The sequence below is a fragment of the Hoplias malabaricus genome, chromosome 1 (genome assembly GCF_029633855.1).
Source record: "Hoplias malabaricus isolate fHopMal1 chromosome 1, fHopMal1.hap1, whole genome shotgun sequence".
NCBI lineage: Eukaryota > Metazoa > Chordata > Actinopteri > Characiformes > Erythrinidae > Hoplias > Hoplias malabaricus.
In genome coordinates, this window is record NC_089800.1 from 41,999,079 (window position 1) to 42,018,179 (window position 19,101).

Below are 19,101 nucleotides of genomic sequence, written 5' to 3' on the forward strand. Positions count from 1 at the left end.
TAGTATTGAGGAAAACTGCTGCTTGATCATGTGTTCTGGATTGGTCAGATAATAGAACAAGGAATCTGTATTGACCAATGTAAATTTTGAGTTTACAAGTATGATGCAGTTTTCAAGGCAAACTGTATGACTGTGATTATGAGAACAGTGCAACAAAACTGAAAGTTTGAACGTAGCAAACTGAAGCACAAACTTGATGTTGATCTGAAAGAAACCAAAACTACTCACATAACTCACTTTTTGTTTGTGCACTTTGATTAAATTTACATTCAGAGACTGATGTACGCCTTCAAATTACCATTTACAAATGCAACAACCTTTGGCAAAAATCTAATTCTATACAGTTACTCCAACAAAGTAATCCATGATTAATACTTCTAGTGTATATTTATAAACTGCAGCTTTTTTAAACTTGCCTTACCAAAAGAAACCAAATCTAATTTCTTGTTAATGTACTTTTCTGGTACTCTGTAAATATTAACAAAATCTTACTAAGTCACTAGCTAATGTCATTACAAGAATTTAAACTATAATGTTTTTCAGAAAAATGTAATTACATCAAACACCACATGCAGCTTTACCCCAGCAGTCGACATTTATTATAAATAAGTAAATCTTGTGTTTAGGTCTCCATGCCAGAGGACATACTTAACTAAGCTTCAATCACACTGCAGAGGGAATAAGCTCATTAGTATGACTCTAGAACACTGGCAGACCATGAATCAAGTTAATAATGGATTATGAAAGTATTGGCTTATCATTGCAGCTCACGAAAGTTAACACACAGATAGAAAATAATACCCAGGAGATACTCAATCAGAGTGATGAATGAAAAATGCTTGCACAGAGCTACTTTTTTTTTCCATGGGTTTTGTTCACGTGTGAGTAATCTAATCTAGATATAAATGAGCTGAGAGGAAGGCAAGCCCTTCAGGATGTGATGAGCAGTACAATAGTACAGTGGTCCCTTAGAGCGTTCATATTAACTGGGAATAAGATGATACTGCAGTAACGCTGTTTATTGCAATGGAGCTTTATGAAATGTTCTGTTCACAGTACAAAATATTTGTGACAGTAGGGGGCTGGTAATTATGGAGCTGAGTTTTGCATTTTTCGTGTTTGGACTTACAGGTATGTATCTGAATTTCCTTTCCGACTAGTTTTATATATTAATGATGAAAGGTAACAAATGGTAGGTGTCATTTTTCACAATGAATGGAAGTATAAATAGAGTAAAAATCATGCATAGCAAATATATACATATGGCATTCAATTGCCTATTTATGCTGCTTTATTTTTGCATTTCCTCTTTAAAGAATGTTATGTAATTTAATATATGCAGCTTGATACTGTATGAATGTGAAAAGCACGTGTACATGTAACATATCCCCACAACATGGTTCCTGTTTTTTTCCAAATTAATTTTATACCTGAAAATTTACATGACATTCAGGCTGTTGGATTTATCTGTATTTTGTTTCTGGTCAGTTAATGCTAAGAGTGTGGACTTGCAAGACTACCAGTCACTGCAAACTGAGAGCACAACTTACCCAGCTTCACAGCCATCAAAGGAACCAAACAACTCCGGTCAAAACAGTAGGAAAGCCTCCAGTGTGAGCTTCCCTCATCTCACTGTGGCTCTAATCGCTTCTCCAGGGACAGATTTGTTGCATTCGCCACATGAAAGCTTCTACTCAAGTACTGGGAACACCACGACTTCTACTGCTGAAGAGGTAATTAGCTCAACAGTAGAGAGGTTAGTTTCAGACCATGGGTCAGGTTCATTCACCTTACATGTGTATAACACACCAGCTATACCGCTAGCCTCTGAATCAGATCTCCCATTGGTCTATGAGGAGGAGCAGGAGGAGGAGGAGAGCACTGTTGTAACCCCAGCTAAGGCTGGATCTGGACTAGTGATGAATGGCACCATGACAGGTCCTGCTCATCTGTCCAGAGGCAGGGAAAAGATCACAGCTTCACTTCATGCTCCACTTAATAGCCAGAATCAAAGAGCCATGGAGTCTATTACTCTTTTGCCCGCAAAGATCGTTCCCATGTTATCAGCCTCTGATCCAGCAGTAATTGATAACCTTGGGGAAGCAACTGAGACAGAGGCAAGCCTAAGAAAAGAAATAAACGCAAACAGGACTCTGAAGTCACTGGGAACCACTAACCCTCTGAATGCCACTGAGTCCGTTGTCACTGATGGAGAAAAGACCTTTGTACTAAAGGGCAGCCCCTCCATAATTCGTCTGACATCTGTGCAGAACCAAACACAGTTAAACACTGAGAGCCCAGGCGCTGAAGTAAAAATGGTCGCCCAAAAGGCTGGAGAGGGATTTGAAAATGGGCAGTCAGGCCAGAAATATATGCCCACTCTGAGTTCAGTGACCCGTCACAAGGCTATATTTGATGCCGACACTCCATTACCATCAGGATCTTCTAGCCGAGAGGTAGTTAAAGAACCAGCAGAAAGCACTAAATCGCTCGCCACCAAAGGGCACGCAAATATAATGAGGGTGTATACTAACACTAATGATGAGACTCTCCATGATTCACAGCTTTCCCAACTTTCAGAGACCCCTGTTCCAAAGACTGGCAAACCGCATATAACAAGATCATCTGTAACCTTGCACGTGACGCACAACATGTTGCAAAGTATTATATCTGTAGGAGAGGAAAGCGAAAGGGAACTGACAAGCACACCAACTGACAACAGACAAATAGGCACGACAATCCACTCTCCTCAAAGTACCACACAACTCAAAGATGAGGAAAGTCTGAAGGTCCTAACCGTCCTCCCATTGAAGTTCACAGAGAGACGGTCAGTTTTAATGAAAGATAAAACTACTCAGCCTGAGAACGGCCTCCTTGTAGCCCCTCAGAATGTCTCATCCTCTGACAGCCATGTGTCTGAACTGTGCTGTGAAGTTGCTGTTGAGAATAGAATGTTGTATCCTCAAGGCATTGAAAACCCTGAGAAATTATCCATAATAGATAACAGGATTGAGCATTTCAGAACATTAATCAATAAATCAATGTCTGCCGCCCCCAGCTCCACGTCATTTGCCATTTTGGATAGAGTTATGACTGTGACTGCCCAGAGTAAAAGTGATTCAGATTCAGCAGTGCACAGAAAGATTTTAACTATGCTGATCACTCCTTCCAACAGTATGCATCAGTCTTACACATCAGACCATCCTGATCAGTTGCAGAAAATACACACGACTCCCCTCCAAACCCCTGCAAGGGAGATACAGAACTTATCACCAATCTTAGAAGGTCATGCTGTCACTTACAGTCCTGTCAGGCAGCTTCTAATTCCAGCCCTGACGGGAAGTGCTAAGCTTTTGAGTTCAAGTCCAGCCGGCCACACAGTGCTTCAGCCTGAGCGTGTCCTCAAAGAACTTCCATTGATTTTACCGTTTAGGGACTCTGCATCTACACTGAAATCTTTGACTTTTCAGGAATTAACAAAAGCGCAAAGCTCGACAAGTTCTCATGCTGCAAACAGAAATAGAGAGCCCACTGTGTTTCCAAAACTGCCAACACCACACTCTGAGAGGCTAATCAGGACCACAGACATCTGGACAGTACCAGAAAAGAACCCAGTAAATTCCTCTTTGGCACAATTTGCCAGGACCGCAGGGTCAGCTAAAGGAAGTATATTACATTTGAAGGTATCTTCTGTGAGCCCTGCTCCTCAAACATTTAACACCAGGGTTTCAACACCCGCTTTTTCAGAAAACACAGCCAAAAAACTGGATCATTTATATGTCACACTATTACACAGAAAGGCATCACAAGAAATGTCACCAGTCACTTCATCAACAGACTCTGTGTCAAAGCTAGGAATCACCACTGACAGAGGTGTAATGATTGGAGGTGTGTTTACAAAGAAGACTTTAATACAAAGCAGAACACTTGAGCAAAAGGCTGCTGAAAGAAAAGTGACATTGTCCACTGAGCCACCTTTTAAAAAACAACCAGGACTGAATCAGCCAGCTGTAGTTAAAGGAGAAAGTTCCACTGGTGCAGTAGCGCTTGATCAAAGGGGTCAGAATGCTGTTAAAATGCACAACGAGAATCTGAGCCCTGTGACAGTTCCACTGCAAAACACTGTGTCATCCTTTCAAAGTCAAGGCCAGGGTTTACAAAAAAGTACTGAAAGCCAGATTAACACATCTGCTTTGCCAGCTGCTATTGGGAGTTTTCAGTCCACTCAACCTTTGGCATCCCCTGCTACTGCTGAAACTCCAAAAACACTTGGACAGATGATAAATCAGTCAGGTTCACTCAACTCCAATTTATCATCCATTACAGTTGCTGCATTAAATGGGAAGGATATAAATGGTCCACTACTACTATATCAAACAACACAACATGCTGTAGACCACCCCCAGCAGGCAGCATCAAGCCAAGCCCCCGGCAACACAGAAGCAATGAACAAGCACACCATAAATATTTCAGCTGTAGAAAATCTGACCTTGAACCCATCAAATTCCCCTCCACCTAATCCAACCACAGATGCTGTAAAATCTGCCCTTCCTGCTGGTGGTCTTAACATGCAGCTCACCTCTCCTTTACTGACTTCAACCCCATCAAGTAGTCTGACAGACTTTGTAACCATGTGGAGAGCATATCCAGGCATCTCAAAGCCTCACATTCTACCATTACAGGATGAAGATGTTCTAAAAGAGCACTCTACACAGACCCAACTACTGTCTTTTAATGAAGGGACTTTAGTTTCTATTGACAGTGCAGATGTAAGCATAGCAGGTTCAGAATTGAGAGCAACAGTAACCCCACTTTCAGGTCCATTACAATTATTCAAAGAAAGAAAGGGTCACTTGTCCATTTTCCCATTTGATTCAAAGCTGGCAAAGTCCTCCGAGCTGATGTCAGATATGCCAGTGATGCAGAGAAGGATGAGGATTGCATCCCCAGGTTTTCTCAGTGGGTATGTATAACAAATTACTTCCAACTCCATAGAATATCCTGAGAGAAATTTGGCCCTAGGTTTCCTCCACTCTACTTTAACTGAGCTGATGAATGTCAGATGAATGTTTAAAATGCCCATGTCCTTCATATGTCTTGTAATGCATGGGTTTAAGGTCCATTTATGACTTTTGGGTGTGAGTTTCGGTAGCAAAATGTTCAAAATGGATTGAAAAAAAAAAAAAATATATATATATATATATATATATATATATATATATATATTTACATTTGGAAGTAAAAATAATATTGTAATTTTTATCCAGTTTCTCCTCAATTGAGTTATTTCCAAATCCACCCTTTATATTGCACTCCCTCAGTCTCATGACACACTCAACTGCAAAAATGATTCCTTCAAGTCATATAAACCCAACAATTACTTGTTTTTGAGCTGCTGCAAACACAACATCACTGGACAGCTCTATACCAAATGTTGTGTAAGAGATCTACACAATAGAAAAACTGTCTTTCTCTCTAAAAATACAGAGAGAGACCTTCTACAAAATACAGTCCAAATGGATGGAATATATCAAGCCAGATAGATCTGATTTTATATAAAGCTGAGTGCTATACGTATTGTGCACAAATTTGTACATTCTTTTCAATGATGTGTTTACAATTAGGTCACCACACCAGCCAGGTTCCATGTACTGAAGCTGTTATAGAAAGGGCACATATGCTAAAATAGCTGCAGTGGTCAAAAAATGAGTTGCCTAAACCAGACCTCATCGGTAGTCCAACATACCCTCTATTTTTGTGTTTAGGAGTCATATTCTCTCAAGCATTGAACTTTATAAGCTGTACAAAGTGGCCACTTATGCATATTGCATGTTTTTACAGACAACAGCTTGCGGCATTCAAAGCACATCAAATCAAATCTCTATTGTCTTACCATGCTTACATGACTGAGAGTCAATATACAGTATTATGGTGCCTGCTCTACTCGGCTGCATTGTTTTCCATTAGTCTGGTTCCTTGTCTTGGGAACCCAGGACTTTTTTAGTTCCTGAATGCTTGTGGTTCCAAGCGAGTGGAGTAGGGACCAAACATGATGGGTAAACCTTACTTATATGGCTGCTATAAAAAATAAAAAGCTTTTACTGTAAATATATAAAGTGTAGGTATAAAACATTGATGTGTTTTAATGTTTTGAGGTTCCGAATGCCTCAAAATGCCTCTCAGCACCTCTCATATAGCCCTTTGTGGTAAATGGAAAGACACAAGAACTTTAGTCTGTGCAAAGATTTAAGCTGCTTTATACATGCAGCTTCAATATTCTGGAATAAATACAGTTTTGTTTTTTTATATATATGTTTTACTGTAAAGCTTTAAAAAAATCCATTCTGACATCACTGAATATGACTTAGTCATAGCGGACTACAGTGCACAGCTCAGTGTTGCATTGCCATTGTCCTCAAGGTGAACCAGTCAAGGTTTATTTCAGCATATACGTATACATAATTCAAGTGCAGTCACATAACTCTTGACTTGTTCTCTTGTTGTCTAAGCTTGGCTGAGATCTCTGATGATATCTGCGGTAGTGGAAACTACACTGCGGAGATGCGTGTGACCCTAGAGAGAGATATCATGCCGGGAGATCTCATCCCCGCTCTCGGAAACCTGCATGTCGTCATCAACCTGAAAACAAATAACACCCAGGTGAACCTGGCGATAAAGTCCTGCTGTCTCTCACCCACTGTCAGGCTGGATGAGTTCAACACCACCTGCTGCCTGTTTTCCAGGTAAAAAAAGACGTATGACCCACCTGGCTCGCGAATTTAGCCAAGTTTATTAATGTTTATAGAATATAGGATCCATATCTCACATGTTTATGGATGTGATGTGTAAATCAGTGCTTCTGCTGCTTGAGGGAAATAGCTGGTTCTGAAGTGACCCAGGCTTATCACAAGGGAACAGCAATGTGAGAGCAAAAGTTCCCCTCTGAGAGTTTGACTGTGGAAGGCTGTAAACGCCCTCAAGATCCAATGCTGGGTTTTGTTTGTTGCAGACTGAGCCATAAATTGCCGATGTGTGTGTCCTTGGAGTTCACCTCTGCCAGTGAGCCACGTCTACTCCCCATGCTGAACTTAATGGCACTGGTAACAATGTGCTACAGTAGACCTAAGCCAGCAGTCAGTAGAGTTTTCTCATTAGAGATACAGTATCTCTACCACCCTGTTGCTACACTTTTTCAAACCAGTACTCTAAAGACAAGCAGCTTCACATTTGATTTTGGTTTTACAGAGGGAATTCTCATTTCATCTGCACTATATGGCTACTATATGAAATCAGGGGAATCCGTTGGAGTTTGTACCCATTGTTGCAGAATCTCCATGTTAGATGTTGAGCGTGACATTTAGCCACATCATTTGTGAGGTCAGGTAATAATGTTGTTAAAGCCCAAATCTGGGGAGCTTTTATACTCCTCTATCCAACACTTGCCATTCAGCATGGTGACCTGCAAAAAATGTAGTAAAATTTCTGGAAAAAACTGACAGATCTAAATGTCAGAAATTTACCACAAAATGAATGTTTAATGTACTGCAATATGCTTTTAGTTCAAAATTTACATTCAAAAACTGTGAAAAAAATGGTTTTAACATTCAGGTTACATATAAATAATGTGACAAATACAAGAATAGAGATTAAGATATAGATATAATGTGAATAAGCAACTATTATACAATAGGAGCAAGGAACCAGGCAGCACCTGAACACAGGCTGATGGTGAATTCTGTTGACCAACACACATCTCATTACACACCAGCCACAAACCGAATGCACACAACTAAACAAAATAATCCCCCTAGCACATCCCAAACACAAAAAGCCCCAAACAAAGAAGAAAAACCCAGAATAAACCCTGAAAATAACAGAGAAGTTAGAGTTGCTAGGCATGCTGGGAGCTCCCTCTGAGTCCCAGCTTCTCCCAGTTCACAGTATTGTGTTTTATATTACTAAAATGGCTTAAATACATTGCAAGTGTATTTAACATTAGAATAATCTATTCTTTTTCTCCAATAGACAGATGTAAAAGGAGTGTTTTGGCTGATATGTATTTTATTGTTATACAAACTGTATTTAAACTCCAAGAGTTTACAGTCTTTTACTGTCCTAGGTTGCCAGTTTATCATACAATCTATGGACTTATTTACAGTGCAACATTCAATTTCTTTTCATTTTCTATTGTCCTTTTTTTATGACAGACTGCACTGCAAACTTTTAGGTGTAAGCCCACTGACTTTACTGAAACATAAAGGTGTGTGCCTTTAAAGATGAAAAAACAAATTGAAGAAAAGAGAAGAGACACTTTTGCCAGGGTTTTGTTCACTTTGGAAGTGCTTCTCTGAAGTCTGTGAAACATTTTCACAGCAGGAAAGCTACATGGATGCAGACTTTATTGATATGTGGTCATCAACACAAGCAGATGTCAGTTTAGTTTCCGGCGATTCCCAGCAAGTCATTGCTTGGGCATAACTTGACAGGTTTCATTACTTTCATGTTATATCTGAAGTTGCCTGTTTCTCCTAATAACATGTTTGTCTTGCGTGCACTCCTCCAGGTTACCTATAGATCCACAAGGCATCCACCTGCTTCCCAGTGTTCTGTCAAAAAGAGCCAGCTTCACCATCAGTCTTTTCCAGATGATTAACTACTCCACTGCCTACCTACACTGTGATCTGAGTGTGTGCCTGAGAAACAGCTCAGAGTGTGAGCGGGTGAGTTTGGCCTCCTCACTCTCCCTGAAAGCAATAAGACCCCTAGAGAGCATTCATCACTCATGACCAGGTCTCACCATTGCTCACATAGGGGTTTCAACCCATCATTACTCTACTTCTTCTGATGCCAACCTTTTCCCCCCTCATCTTTTATCAGAATGGCCCTTTTCTACTCCATCAAATGTAAAGTTATGAGCCTGAATTCACTCACCTTCCCCCAGACCTACAGCATGAATCAGACCTGAAACCCAGATTTTTAAAAATGCTATGCAAATCTGTATAACCATATAGTAATGATATGCAAATAATTTAAACACTATAACAGAAAATAAAGACAACACATCAAATGTTGAACCTGAGCAATTTGAATATGCCAGCAACTTGCACCTCAGGAAGATGAGTAGGGTCTTCACTCTGTAAAAGACCAATGCAAAACCTGAAATAGCAAAGAACCCAGGGATTTCATTATTTAAGTTACATAATATCACTATAAAATTCATAGAATTTGTAGAAATGTCTGTATGCACGAGACAAAGCACATAACCAGTATTGTCTGGCCATTATCTTTGGGGCTTTAGAAGGCACTGCATTAAAACAGACAAGATTCTGTAGTGGAAATCACTGAATTGACTCAGGAACATTTCCCAGAACCATAGTCTGTAAATACAGTTCATCACTGTATCTACAAATCCAGGCTGAAACATTACCGGCCATAAATCATATATAAACAAGATCCAGAAATGCTGCCACCTTCACTGAGCCAGAGCTCATTTAAGATAGACTGACGCAAAGTGGAAGAGCATCCTGTTGTCTGGCGAGTCAACATTTGAAATTTTGTTTAGAAATTAAACATGTCACTCTTCTTAAGAGTAGAGGGACCATCTAGACTGTTTCAGTGCAAAGTTCAAAAGCCAGCACACATGATGCTATGGAGGTACATTAGTATACATGGCATGGGTGATTTATCTAATCTGTGAATGCACTGTTAATGCTGAATATTACAGGCTTTGGAGCAAAATGCTACCATCCAAACAATGCTTTTTTTTCAAGATAGGGCTTGCTTATTTCAGTAAGACAATAAGACTTGTCCATATGATGCATGGATTACAACAGCCAGCTTGCAGTTCAGCATTATTTAATCAAATATGATATAGAAGGCCCCAAACTTGGGCCAATCTTAAAATGGGCAGGTATTTAAAAAAAAAGTATATATATATTATTTGACTGTTATTGTGTTTGTGTGTATATGGCATTTCTTGGCAGACGCTCTTATCCAGAGCGATTTACAAGCTTGCTGTTATTACAGGTAGGCCAATGCAGTGTTAGGAGTCTTGCCCAACGACTCTTATTGGTGTAGTACAGACTGGCTGCCCAGACCTGGAATTGATATATTATATATATACACACACATCCAGTAAAATTTCTGGACACACCCACAGAGGGTTTCCTTTTGTTGTTGGCCATTTTCCACATATAGACCAATCCATTTTGGACACCTTCTCATTCAATGGTTTCTTTGTTTTCTGCATTGTAAATGTATATTGAAAACATTAGCACTATGAAGGAACACATGGAACTGTGTAGTAATCAAAAAAAGTATTATATATCATGTTATATTTAATCATATATATATATAATGTTTTATACTTTAGATTCTTTAAAGTAGCCAAATTTTGCTTTGATGACAGCTTTGCACGCTCTTGGCATTCTCTCAAATCAGCTTCCTGAGGTTGTCACCTGGAATGGTTTTCAGTGAACAGCTGTGGCCTCATCAAGAGTTCATTTGTAGAACTACTCGCTGCCTTAACGCGTTTGTGTCATGACCGGGCGGACACAAATGCAATAACACAGCATACTTTATTGAAACAAAAGGAAACCAACAGAGACTTGGACAGGGAAAGCTAAACAGAGACCTAGACTGATGATACCTAGACAGGTACTAAGAGAAACTAAGACAGAGAATAAACAGGAAAGAACAAGACACAGGCAGGCATAAACTGAACAGAGGAGAACAAAGGTACAAACAGACGAGAGTGGAAAGTACTAACAGACTAGGGAGATTTGGAAATACCAGCGGACTGGAGAGAGAAGAAAAAACAGACTAGAGGAAGACATACAACAGGACTAACTGGCTAGGTAAAGAAGCAGACAGACTCAAGCAACAACAATCCAAATGGCAGACACAGCTTAGACAGATACAGACAGGTAGAACAAAGGTACAAACAGACCAGAGAGAGCGTTACAGACAGATTAGAAAGGTACAAATTTGAAAGATACAGAGAAGACATACAACAAAACAAACAGCAACGTCCAACAAGGGAACACCACAGACAAGGAACACCTGGGAAAGATAACAAGGGGGCAGGACCACAGAGGAGGCACAATAAGAGGGTGGAGCTAAGGCAGAGACAAGGAGGGAGACAGGAACAAAACAATAACAGAGCCATGTGCTCCTAGCACATGGAAAACAAGGAAGTGAGACAGACAGAGCAGGAACACACTAGACAGGGCAAGGGCGTGACAGTTTGAGACTTGGGTTGGGCAGACTCACACATTCACTCATTCACTCACACAGTCACCTAGAGCGGGACTTGAACACACAACCCCAGGATCCTGGTGACTCTGACACTACCTGCAAATTGTTTCTCATTTTTAACATTTGGTATGGTGTCATCAGTTATTATATAAATGATTTCCACATTATTTCATTCCATTTTGCACTGTGCCTTATATTTTTTTTCCTAGAAATTGTGTAAATAATTATAACAATGCCAAGAATACACAAATTGCGATTTAGTCCTTTCATTGCTATCTTCAGTGTCAACAGCACAGAAATACCCATTCCACCGATGACAGTGAGATTATCTCCAGCAATAGAGGAAATCGCATATCCTTTGGACCTGTTTTGAAAGAAACAGATGATACTTCATTCGTGGATACAACAGGTAACTGCAACTTTATATAAATCTGATGCACATTTTGGGAGGGTTGGACCAACAAGGATTTGAGGTTTTGTTTAAAATAGTTTAATAGATAAACAAATCTGTGACTATAATTTGTGATTAAATATTCTGCCATGCAACTCATTATAATTATAATGATAGATTCTTTATCAATACATTTTTTACATCCTTTTGGGTAAATTGTACTAGGATTAAATAAGATATAGGTTTCCTGCACAGTTTGAAGAATTAAAATGCTAACCTCTCTGTGTAAAAATAGCTACAGCTGGATTTATCAATGGAGTCAAAGGTTAACATTAATCCCTGTAGCTTCCACCCACCCAAGGACCCTAGAAGGTTTTTCAAGGTTAATACAGTTATTAATATTTTTTAAGTGCTTTGTTATTTTTCCAGGAATGGACAGTACAGAAGCAGCAGTGATTCTGGGTTCTGTGTCTGGCTGTTTTGTTTTCTGCGTAGCTCTGTTTCTTCTTTGGGTGATTTACAGACATCACTTCCAAAGATCAGAACACTGCCAGTGCTGGACTCCCCATGGTTGCTCACACAATGGAGAACACTTCTTTCCATGAACTTTAAAGTTGTATTGAATCATTGTGTGGTAATGCATGAAGCAAAGGTCTACTCTTGTACTGGACTCAAAATAGTTTAATAATTGTGGACTTATGCATATCTGCAAACAAGTGTAATAGCCAACATGCTGTAAATGATATTTTTAGAGCAAGCAAACTGGCAAGACATCTGTTTCTTCCCCCAACTCTTAGCAGGTCTGTACTTAGGCAATGTCTCCCTGAATCGCTGTGCTTTTTCAAGCTCTCAGTGTGAAGTCCTGCAGGCACTTTTCTCAGATCTAAGCTTCTCTAGTCTGTAGCTTCCCAGGGACACATTTTTTAGACACTTTAATGAAATCATGTGCTTGCTTATTTGTGAATTTTGGAAATATATAGAGGAGCAAACCATCTTTCAAATGATCATGTACAGCATTCTTATGCCTAAGTTTGAAACTAAGCTGTAGTTTAATGACATCTTTCCTTAATGAGAATTGCTGGCAATACAGGTCAGTTTTCTGGACAGAGTTTAGGTCTTAGACCACAGAGAATTCTGTATTGACATTATGTGAAAATGTATCCACATTATACTTCTATAACTAGTATCCACTGTTCTTTCCAATAACTATTCATTGTGTCTTAGGAAAAATGAAAAATTAAATGAACCAATAATATCACAGTATTCTCCCCATGTCTCCATGAGCTCTTTCTCTGTACTTTCATCCCACAATCCAAAATCACATGTTGGTAGATGTAATGGCGATGCGACCTACTGCGGTTCTGATCTGGATGAAGTGATTACAGAAAAAGAAATGAAATGAGTATATTACAGCATTTTTACCTACCTTCCTACAACCCCACCAAGTATCAAGCAAAAACACCACCTTATTATCACCTCTCCCCACCATTACACCAGATGGTTATTCTGCTGCACACAGCATCCTGTCTTCAAATGCACAGTGCTGTGTCTCTGGGCTCTACTTACCCTTCTATTCCCACATTGGGTTTTGGACCAGGTTTAAATTGTTTCAGTTAATTTACATCATTATCTATTTTTCATGTGAACACAAGTGTATTCATTAAGATATTGTACATTGTGCTGTTTTCTATGCATGATATTCATACACACATACAGTATTCTTGTTGGGCATAAATTCTAACAGCATGTAGAAATGGATATTTCTGTGTGCTTCTTTTCTGACTCTCTGTAAAAGAAACTAGCAGCTTTAACGTTTATGTGATGTTAATGCATAAGAACCAGAAATAATTCAAACATCACATGATTCAAATGTGATTCCATTAGCCCCACTCTTTAATTTATTTTATTTATTATTAATTTTTGTTTCAAGTGTCTTAGATCAGCAATGCTTATCTGTGATTAGCTCCTCTTGTTTCTGTAATCATTTTCATTAAGACATGAAAGACGAAACGGTGCGACAGACAAGCTTTGGAGATTAAAGATTACCCTGAGAAATCTGATCAACCGTAAAAACAAATTGATTTGGCTTTGTTGCTTAATGTGCTTATTAACGTCTGCACTTGAAGAACGCTAGTGTGGATTAGTATGTGAATACTGCTTTTCAAGCATGCTTCTCCTGCCCCTGCCTACAGAGTCACACATACACTGATCAGCCAAAAGATTCTACATTCATGGTTCTGACTATACAGAAGCACTGTATAGTTCTACAATTACAGACTGTGGTCCATCTGCTGGTCTGCATGCTTTCTTTGCTTCACCCTGTTCTTTAATGGTCAGGACCCTCAGGGGACCACCACAGATCAGGGATTATTTGTGTGGTAGATTACCGGATCAGCCTAGAAGAGGCATTTTCTCTTACTGCCTGACTCCTAATGTTGAAATGCACATGCGCGAGTAGGAACTGTTAGTTCAGCCATAATTCACAAAGAGAACTTAGAAGTGCTACTACACCGTCTGTTGTTAGTTCAGCCATATTTCACAGTCCAGTTTGTGAACTAAATTTGGAACCGTTTTGCACATTTCCACCAACATAAACTGGTTCGCAAAATGAGAACATTTTGTTCCCAGCTGGAACCAAAGAGCAGTAGGTTCTTCAGCACGTGGCTGAATAATAGGAAATAAGACAGGAACCCACTCCTTTTGTGTGTGATCCTGGGGCTGTGTTTGGCACGACGCTTTGGCTCAGCGTTGATTAGTTCACAGGCTCAGTAGGACGGAGTTTTTAAAGCCTTCAGTGTCACTGCTGGACTGAGAATAGTCCACCAACTAAAAACATCCAGCCAACAACCTGTGGGTGGCATCCTGTGTCCACTGATAAAGGACTAGAAGACGACAAACACAAACTGTGCAGCAACAGATGAGCTACTGTCTCTGACTTTCCATGTACAAGGTGGACCAACAAGGTAGGTGAATCGACAGTGAGTGGACACTTTCAAATCTCCAGCCGCACTGCTGTGTCTGATCCACTTATACCAGCACAACACACCCTAACACACCACCATACGTCCTCTGTGTTGGTCCTGACCCCAGAAAACAGTAAAATATGGCAAACAATATAAGCAGAGAAAAACAATTATTAAATTTGTAATTGTACATAAGTGCATATATGTAGTCAGTGGAACATATAAAATTGACAGTGAGTGTAGAAGAAAGGAAGTCACTTAATTATGTTTGATTGGTGTAGACAATATGGCCAAATGTATGTGGCCAATTGTTCATCCAACTTTTTTTTGAATAGTTTCTTCTTTACTTCATCATCTTATACATTTCTGGGAAGACTTCAGAGTAGAGGTTAGAACATTAAAGAGAGGATCTGATTGATCGCACATTGATGTTGGATAATTAATTGTGGATGGTTTGTCTTTCGTGATTATTTAAGCAAATATAACATTAATTAAAGCAGCTGAAATTGCTCATTTTGAAGGAAATATGTAAGAGGTCAGCCTATGCTGCCAGCAGGGTGCGATAGCAGCAAGGCACTCCTACTCAAAATCCCAGACTATCAAGAGGTAATTAGTGCTAACCAAATGCACCTAGTAGTCCCTGCATTTAAGGCTGTGGCAAACAGCATGTCATTGTCACACTTCTGTTGAGGGCTGACCACTGTTTTGGTCTTAGACTGTTGGAAGAACGAAATGAATCAACAAATGAAAGAAGTAAGAAAAATAGAAATGGAAGGTTAACTAAAATAAATAAATAAAAAAAGAAAAAGTGCATATATTACTTAAAAGCTGAAATGAAGAAAATAAGAACACTGAATTTTTGTTGTACAAATATAACTAAATGTAACCCTCTCTTGAGATGTGCTTCTGTTTTGGATTTCCATTCTGGTTTGCACTTTCTATACTTTGAGGTATCCTGCTTTGGTGTCTCCTTTGTTTGTTTGTTTTTCCCTGCCTTTTTTAGTAAATACTCAGTAGTATTTAACACCACCCCCTGCCTGTCTGTGCTGGTGATACAGTGATAAGGCACAGATCTTGTTCACACAAGACTGCTGTTTCAAGTCCAGCTGGCAGTGACCCCTCTCCCAAAGTTCACAAAGCACCCATTGTCCTCATATAAAACATAGATTATATGTAAATCTCATTTCTTACTTACTAGTCTTATTCACATTGACTTCCTTCTCTGCACTTGTACATGGTGTACATCCATGTATTTTTATATTTGATGTTTTTCAACAGCAAGTTGATCCAAACAATAAAAAAGCAGCAATGGAAATTTGCCACACAAACATTGCTAAATTACAAGATACTGTGGCTGTGGCAAGCCTAAGGGCAGATTTAGGAGAGTTAGGCTCATTTATTAAAACCTTTCATAGTTCTCTGCAACTGAAAACATACAAAGTATCCAAAATCAGAAACGTGCAGAATGACAGGGTCCTGGAACACAGAGAACCAAAATGAACTCATGATAGATTCATAGCAGGAATAATGCAAGAGGAATAAGGCAATAGCCAGGGTTTAAGATTACATAACGTTCCAGTTTCTTCCCTAATGGAGATTGTGCCAGTCTTGTCCTCAACAGTAGAACTCCATGAACACTGCTACATGGTGCTGTTGTAAGTCGTCATGACAGATTGTGTTCAGTACTACAAATCAGTTCATTTCTACTTTATAAATAGTATGATTTTACAGCTGCTGTCACAAAGCAGCTTTACAGAATCCCATGTCCTAGCCCCAAGTGAGCAAGTTGATGTAACAGTGGCAAAGAGACTCCATCAAAGCAAAGCATAAGGAAGAAATTTGAGAATAACTAAGGCATACATCAGGCATCCATTCTCCTCTGATCATCACTGGAGCACTTAACAAAGGGCAGTGTCAACAGAGAGCAGTATGAATGAAGAATTATGGATATATATAATGAGGGTCCAGTGGTCTGATATGCCATGTGTGTTAAATGCTCATAGTAATCAAGAGTGTGAAGTAGGGGTGAGTAAACAGTTCTAATTAAAGCCCATTCGCAGTAGTCAACGCTCATGAAGAAGGCTCCATTGGTTATAAGCAGGAATCTGTAAATCTTGAAGCATGTTCTCTTTGTGCCACTTGGACAGTCCTTTTCCATCATCAGAACAGAGAAGAACATACAGAGTGCTACAGAGTCAGATTTTTGACACAGAGTGATGTAAAAGTATGTTAAAAATAAAGGTTATGCTGTAGCTCCCGTAGACCTAATTAGAACAGCATAACTAAAAATGGGACAGCTAGAAAAGTAGCACAGATATTAGGGCTTCCAGAGATGTCAGCACCTTTCTGGCAACACTGACATCTCAGAGTACCACAATTCTTTGTATCCATGCACATTTTACCTCACAGGACTCTAATGACCAAACGCTTGAGTAAATAATATGTTTCCTAGCTTTGTGTTCTGGGTCTGTGTTTTACTTTCATGGTATTAGCAGTCTCTCAGTTCAGCAGTAATAGAGCAATATCCCCTCATTTCAGTTCACTTTTCAATGTTTGGAGTTCTCTTAGTTATAAAAATCTCCATGTGTTGTTTTTCTGTCATGAGCAAAGAGAGAGAAAGCCTAGCATGGCCTTTTTTAACCCATTTACAGACACTGGAGTTTTGTAAACACATTAATTAAAAATCTGAACATCACTTTTAAACTCCAATTGTGGCCTAGAGGTAATTCAAGCCCCCAAGCCTTGGGCTGTGGTGCAGTGGAGCTATCTTCTAATGGACAATATCTGTTGGATCAGTTAGAGTGGAGTTCTTGATATGGAACTAATCATACGACATATTTCTCTCACAGCAGTGTTCAAACATTTAATTGTGAAGTTGTCCTGAAAGAGTAGAGACACCAGTTGCAGCCACAATGTGTTCTATTTCAAATAGTGTTCTCATTTGTAGCAGCCGCAGTGTTAAAGAGTCATGGCCCAGCTGAGATAAAACAAGTCCTTGAGTTATGGAAAGTGTGCAAAGGATAATAATTTGTGTCTGGGTTACATAGAGAATTACCATGAAAAAACCCACAGCCTTCTCTTCTCTGCGGATAGAGCTGTTTAATTATTGATTTTCTTATCTCCTGCCGTAAAAGCCCCCTTTAGCAACCTTCATTTGCTCTTCGTATAACGCAAATGTACAGCTCCGGGAGCGCACATAGAGATTTTAAGGGAAAAATAAAGCAACACACAGTTGGATGGCAAACATGGTGTACATATTAAACAGAATGTGATTTCAGGCCTTGAAAAGACTGCAATTCTGTTCTTTGTATCAAAGAAAAGTGACCAGAGGCGGCTATTCTCTTGACATAACTGCACATATTTTAACAATATGGATGGTCTCTCTGGGTGGGCATTCAAAGGCTTTGTTGAGTTAGCTGCTGTTCTTGCAGCATTGTGTCCCCTTACTTTACAGCTTGTTTGGAAGAATTATTGCCACGTATATATGTGGCAATATATAGAGCCATACACACTGTATGCTACATTTGTACAGTATAAAAGGCAATGCAACATATGGGGCACTGTTAACAACTGAAATTTACTAGAGGAGAATGAGCAATTTGAAAATTAAGATGTAAATAATATGTATACAAAATTTGTTTTTTGATTATGGAAAGTTCTGTTGAACATTGGAACGTCTACACTGAACCCCACAGGACCAACAAAGAGCAGGTGTGATTCTGGTGGTGGATCAGTGCTGCAGTGACGTTGACGTGGTGGTGTGTCGCACTGACAGAGAAAGACAGAAAAACAGAGAGAGTAGCAACTCTGCAGAACAACAGGTGAATGGTGAGAGTAGATACATAGAAGGTTTTCTTAATCCAGTGTATATTGAAAAGTTTTTACCCATTCTTATAATGGGAACCGTGTTCTCAGGAGTAATGACACTCCATTCAAAAACCTTTGAGGTGAGTTAGAGTTGTGCTTCTGATCCAGACATTAGAGAACATACAAAATTATGACCTCAGTCATGCAGGCTGAATGCAATAAAAAACCTCACAGCAATGTTCCAAAATGTTGTAAAGGGGTCTCAGAAAAGCCAAATCTATTGCTGTAGCAGTCTCTGTATTTAATAGGAACTGCTATACCTGTGTTTCAGTTTAAACCCACTCGTTTAACTTATACATGCAAGCGTAAGACAAACGTATCGCAGTTCCAGAGCCTTTCCCAATAATATAACCACATGCATGTACTAATAAAGTGCTGGAGAAATAACATAGTAATAAACATGTAATGCACAGTCACAACTGTCCACAGTATTCAGACTGACAAATACCAGGCCTGTATGGTCACCAGGTTACGGGAATCTAAGTCGTCTCTCCTGTACAACATGTTACCAAGACAAAACAGGCTATGTGACATTTTTATGGAAATGAGTCGCATTATAAACTCCTCCCATGTAGCAAGGTTTTTATGCAAGGTGCTTGTGTTGAAGATTCAGCAAACGGCAGA

The 19,101-nt window shown here is 39.4% G+C and overlaps 1 protein-coding gene across 1 annotated transcript; it reads left to right on the forward strand.

The window, feature by feature from the left end:
- Window positions 1-4,645: 4,645 nt before the first annotated feature.
- LOC136668456 (uromodulin-like 1) lies at window positions 4,646-12,845 on the forward strand. The gene is made up of 5 exons (XM_066645987.1): window positions 4,646-4,963; window positions 6,510-6,743; window positions 8,564-8,720; window positions 11,539-11,665; window positions 12,077-12,845. The coding sequence occupies exons 1-5, from the start codon at window positions 4,902-4,904 to the stop codon at window positions 12,250-12,252; spliced, it is 756 nt and encodes a 251-aa protein (XP_066502084.1). The 5' UTR covers window positions 4,646-4,901; the 3' UTR covers window positions 12,253-12,845.
- Window positions 12,846-19,101: the final 6,256 nt, after the last annotated feature.

Bases quoted from the DNA above. Each gene is read 5' to 3' on its own strand.
- LOC136668456 (XM_066645987.1), top strand. From the start codon at position 4,902: ATGTCAGATATGCCAGTGATGCAGAGAAGGATGAGGATTGCATCCCCA. The intron at 6,744-8,563 runs GTAAAAAAAGAC...GCACTCCTCCAG, and splicing joins ACCTGCTGCCTGTTTTCCAG to GTTACCTATAGATCCACAAG. The intron at 11,666-12,076 runs GTAACTGCAACT...TTATTTTTCCAG, and splicing joins TTCATTCGTGGATACAACAG to GAATGGACAGTACAGAAGCA.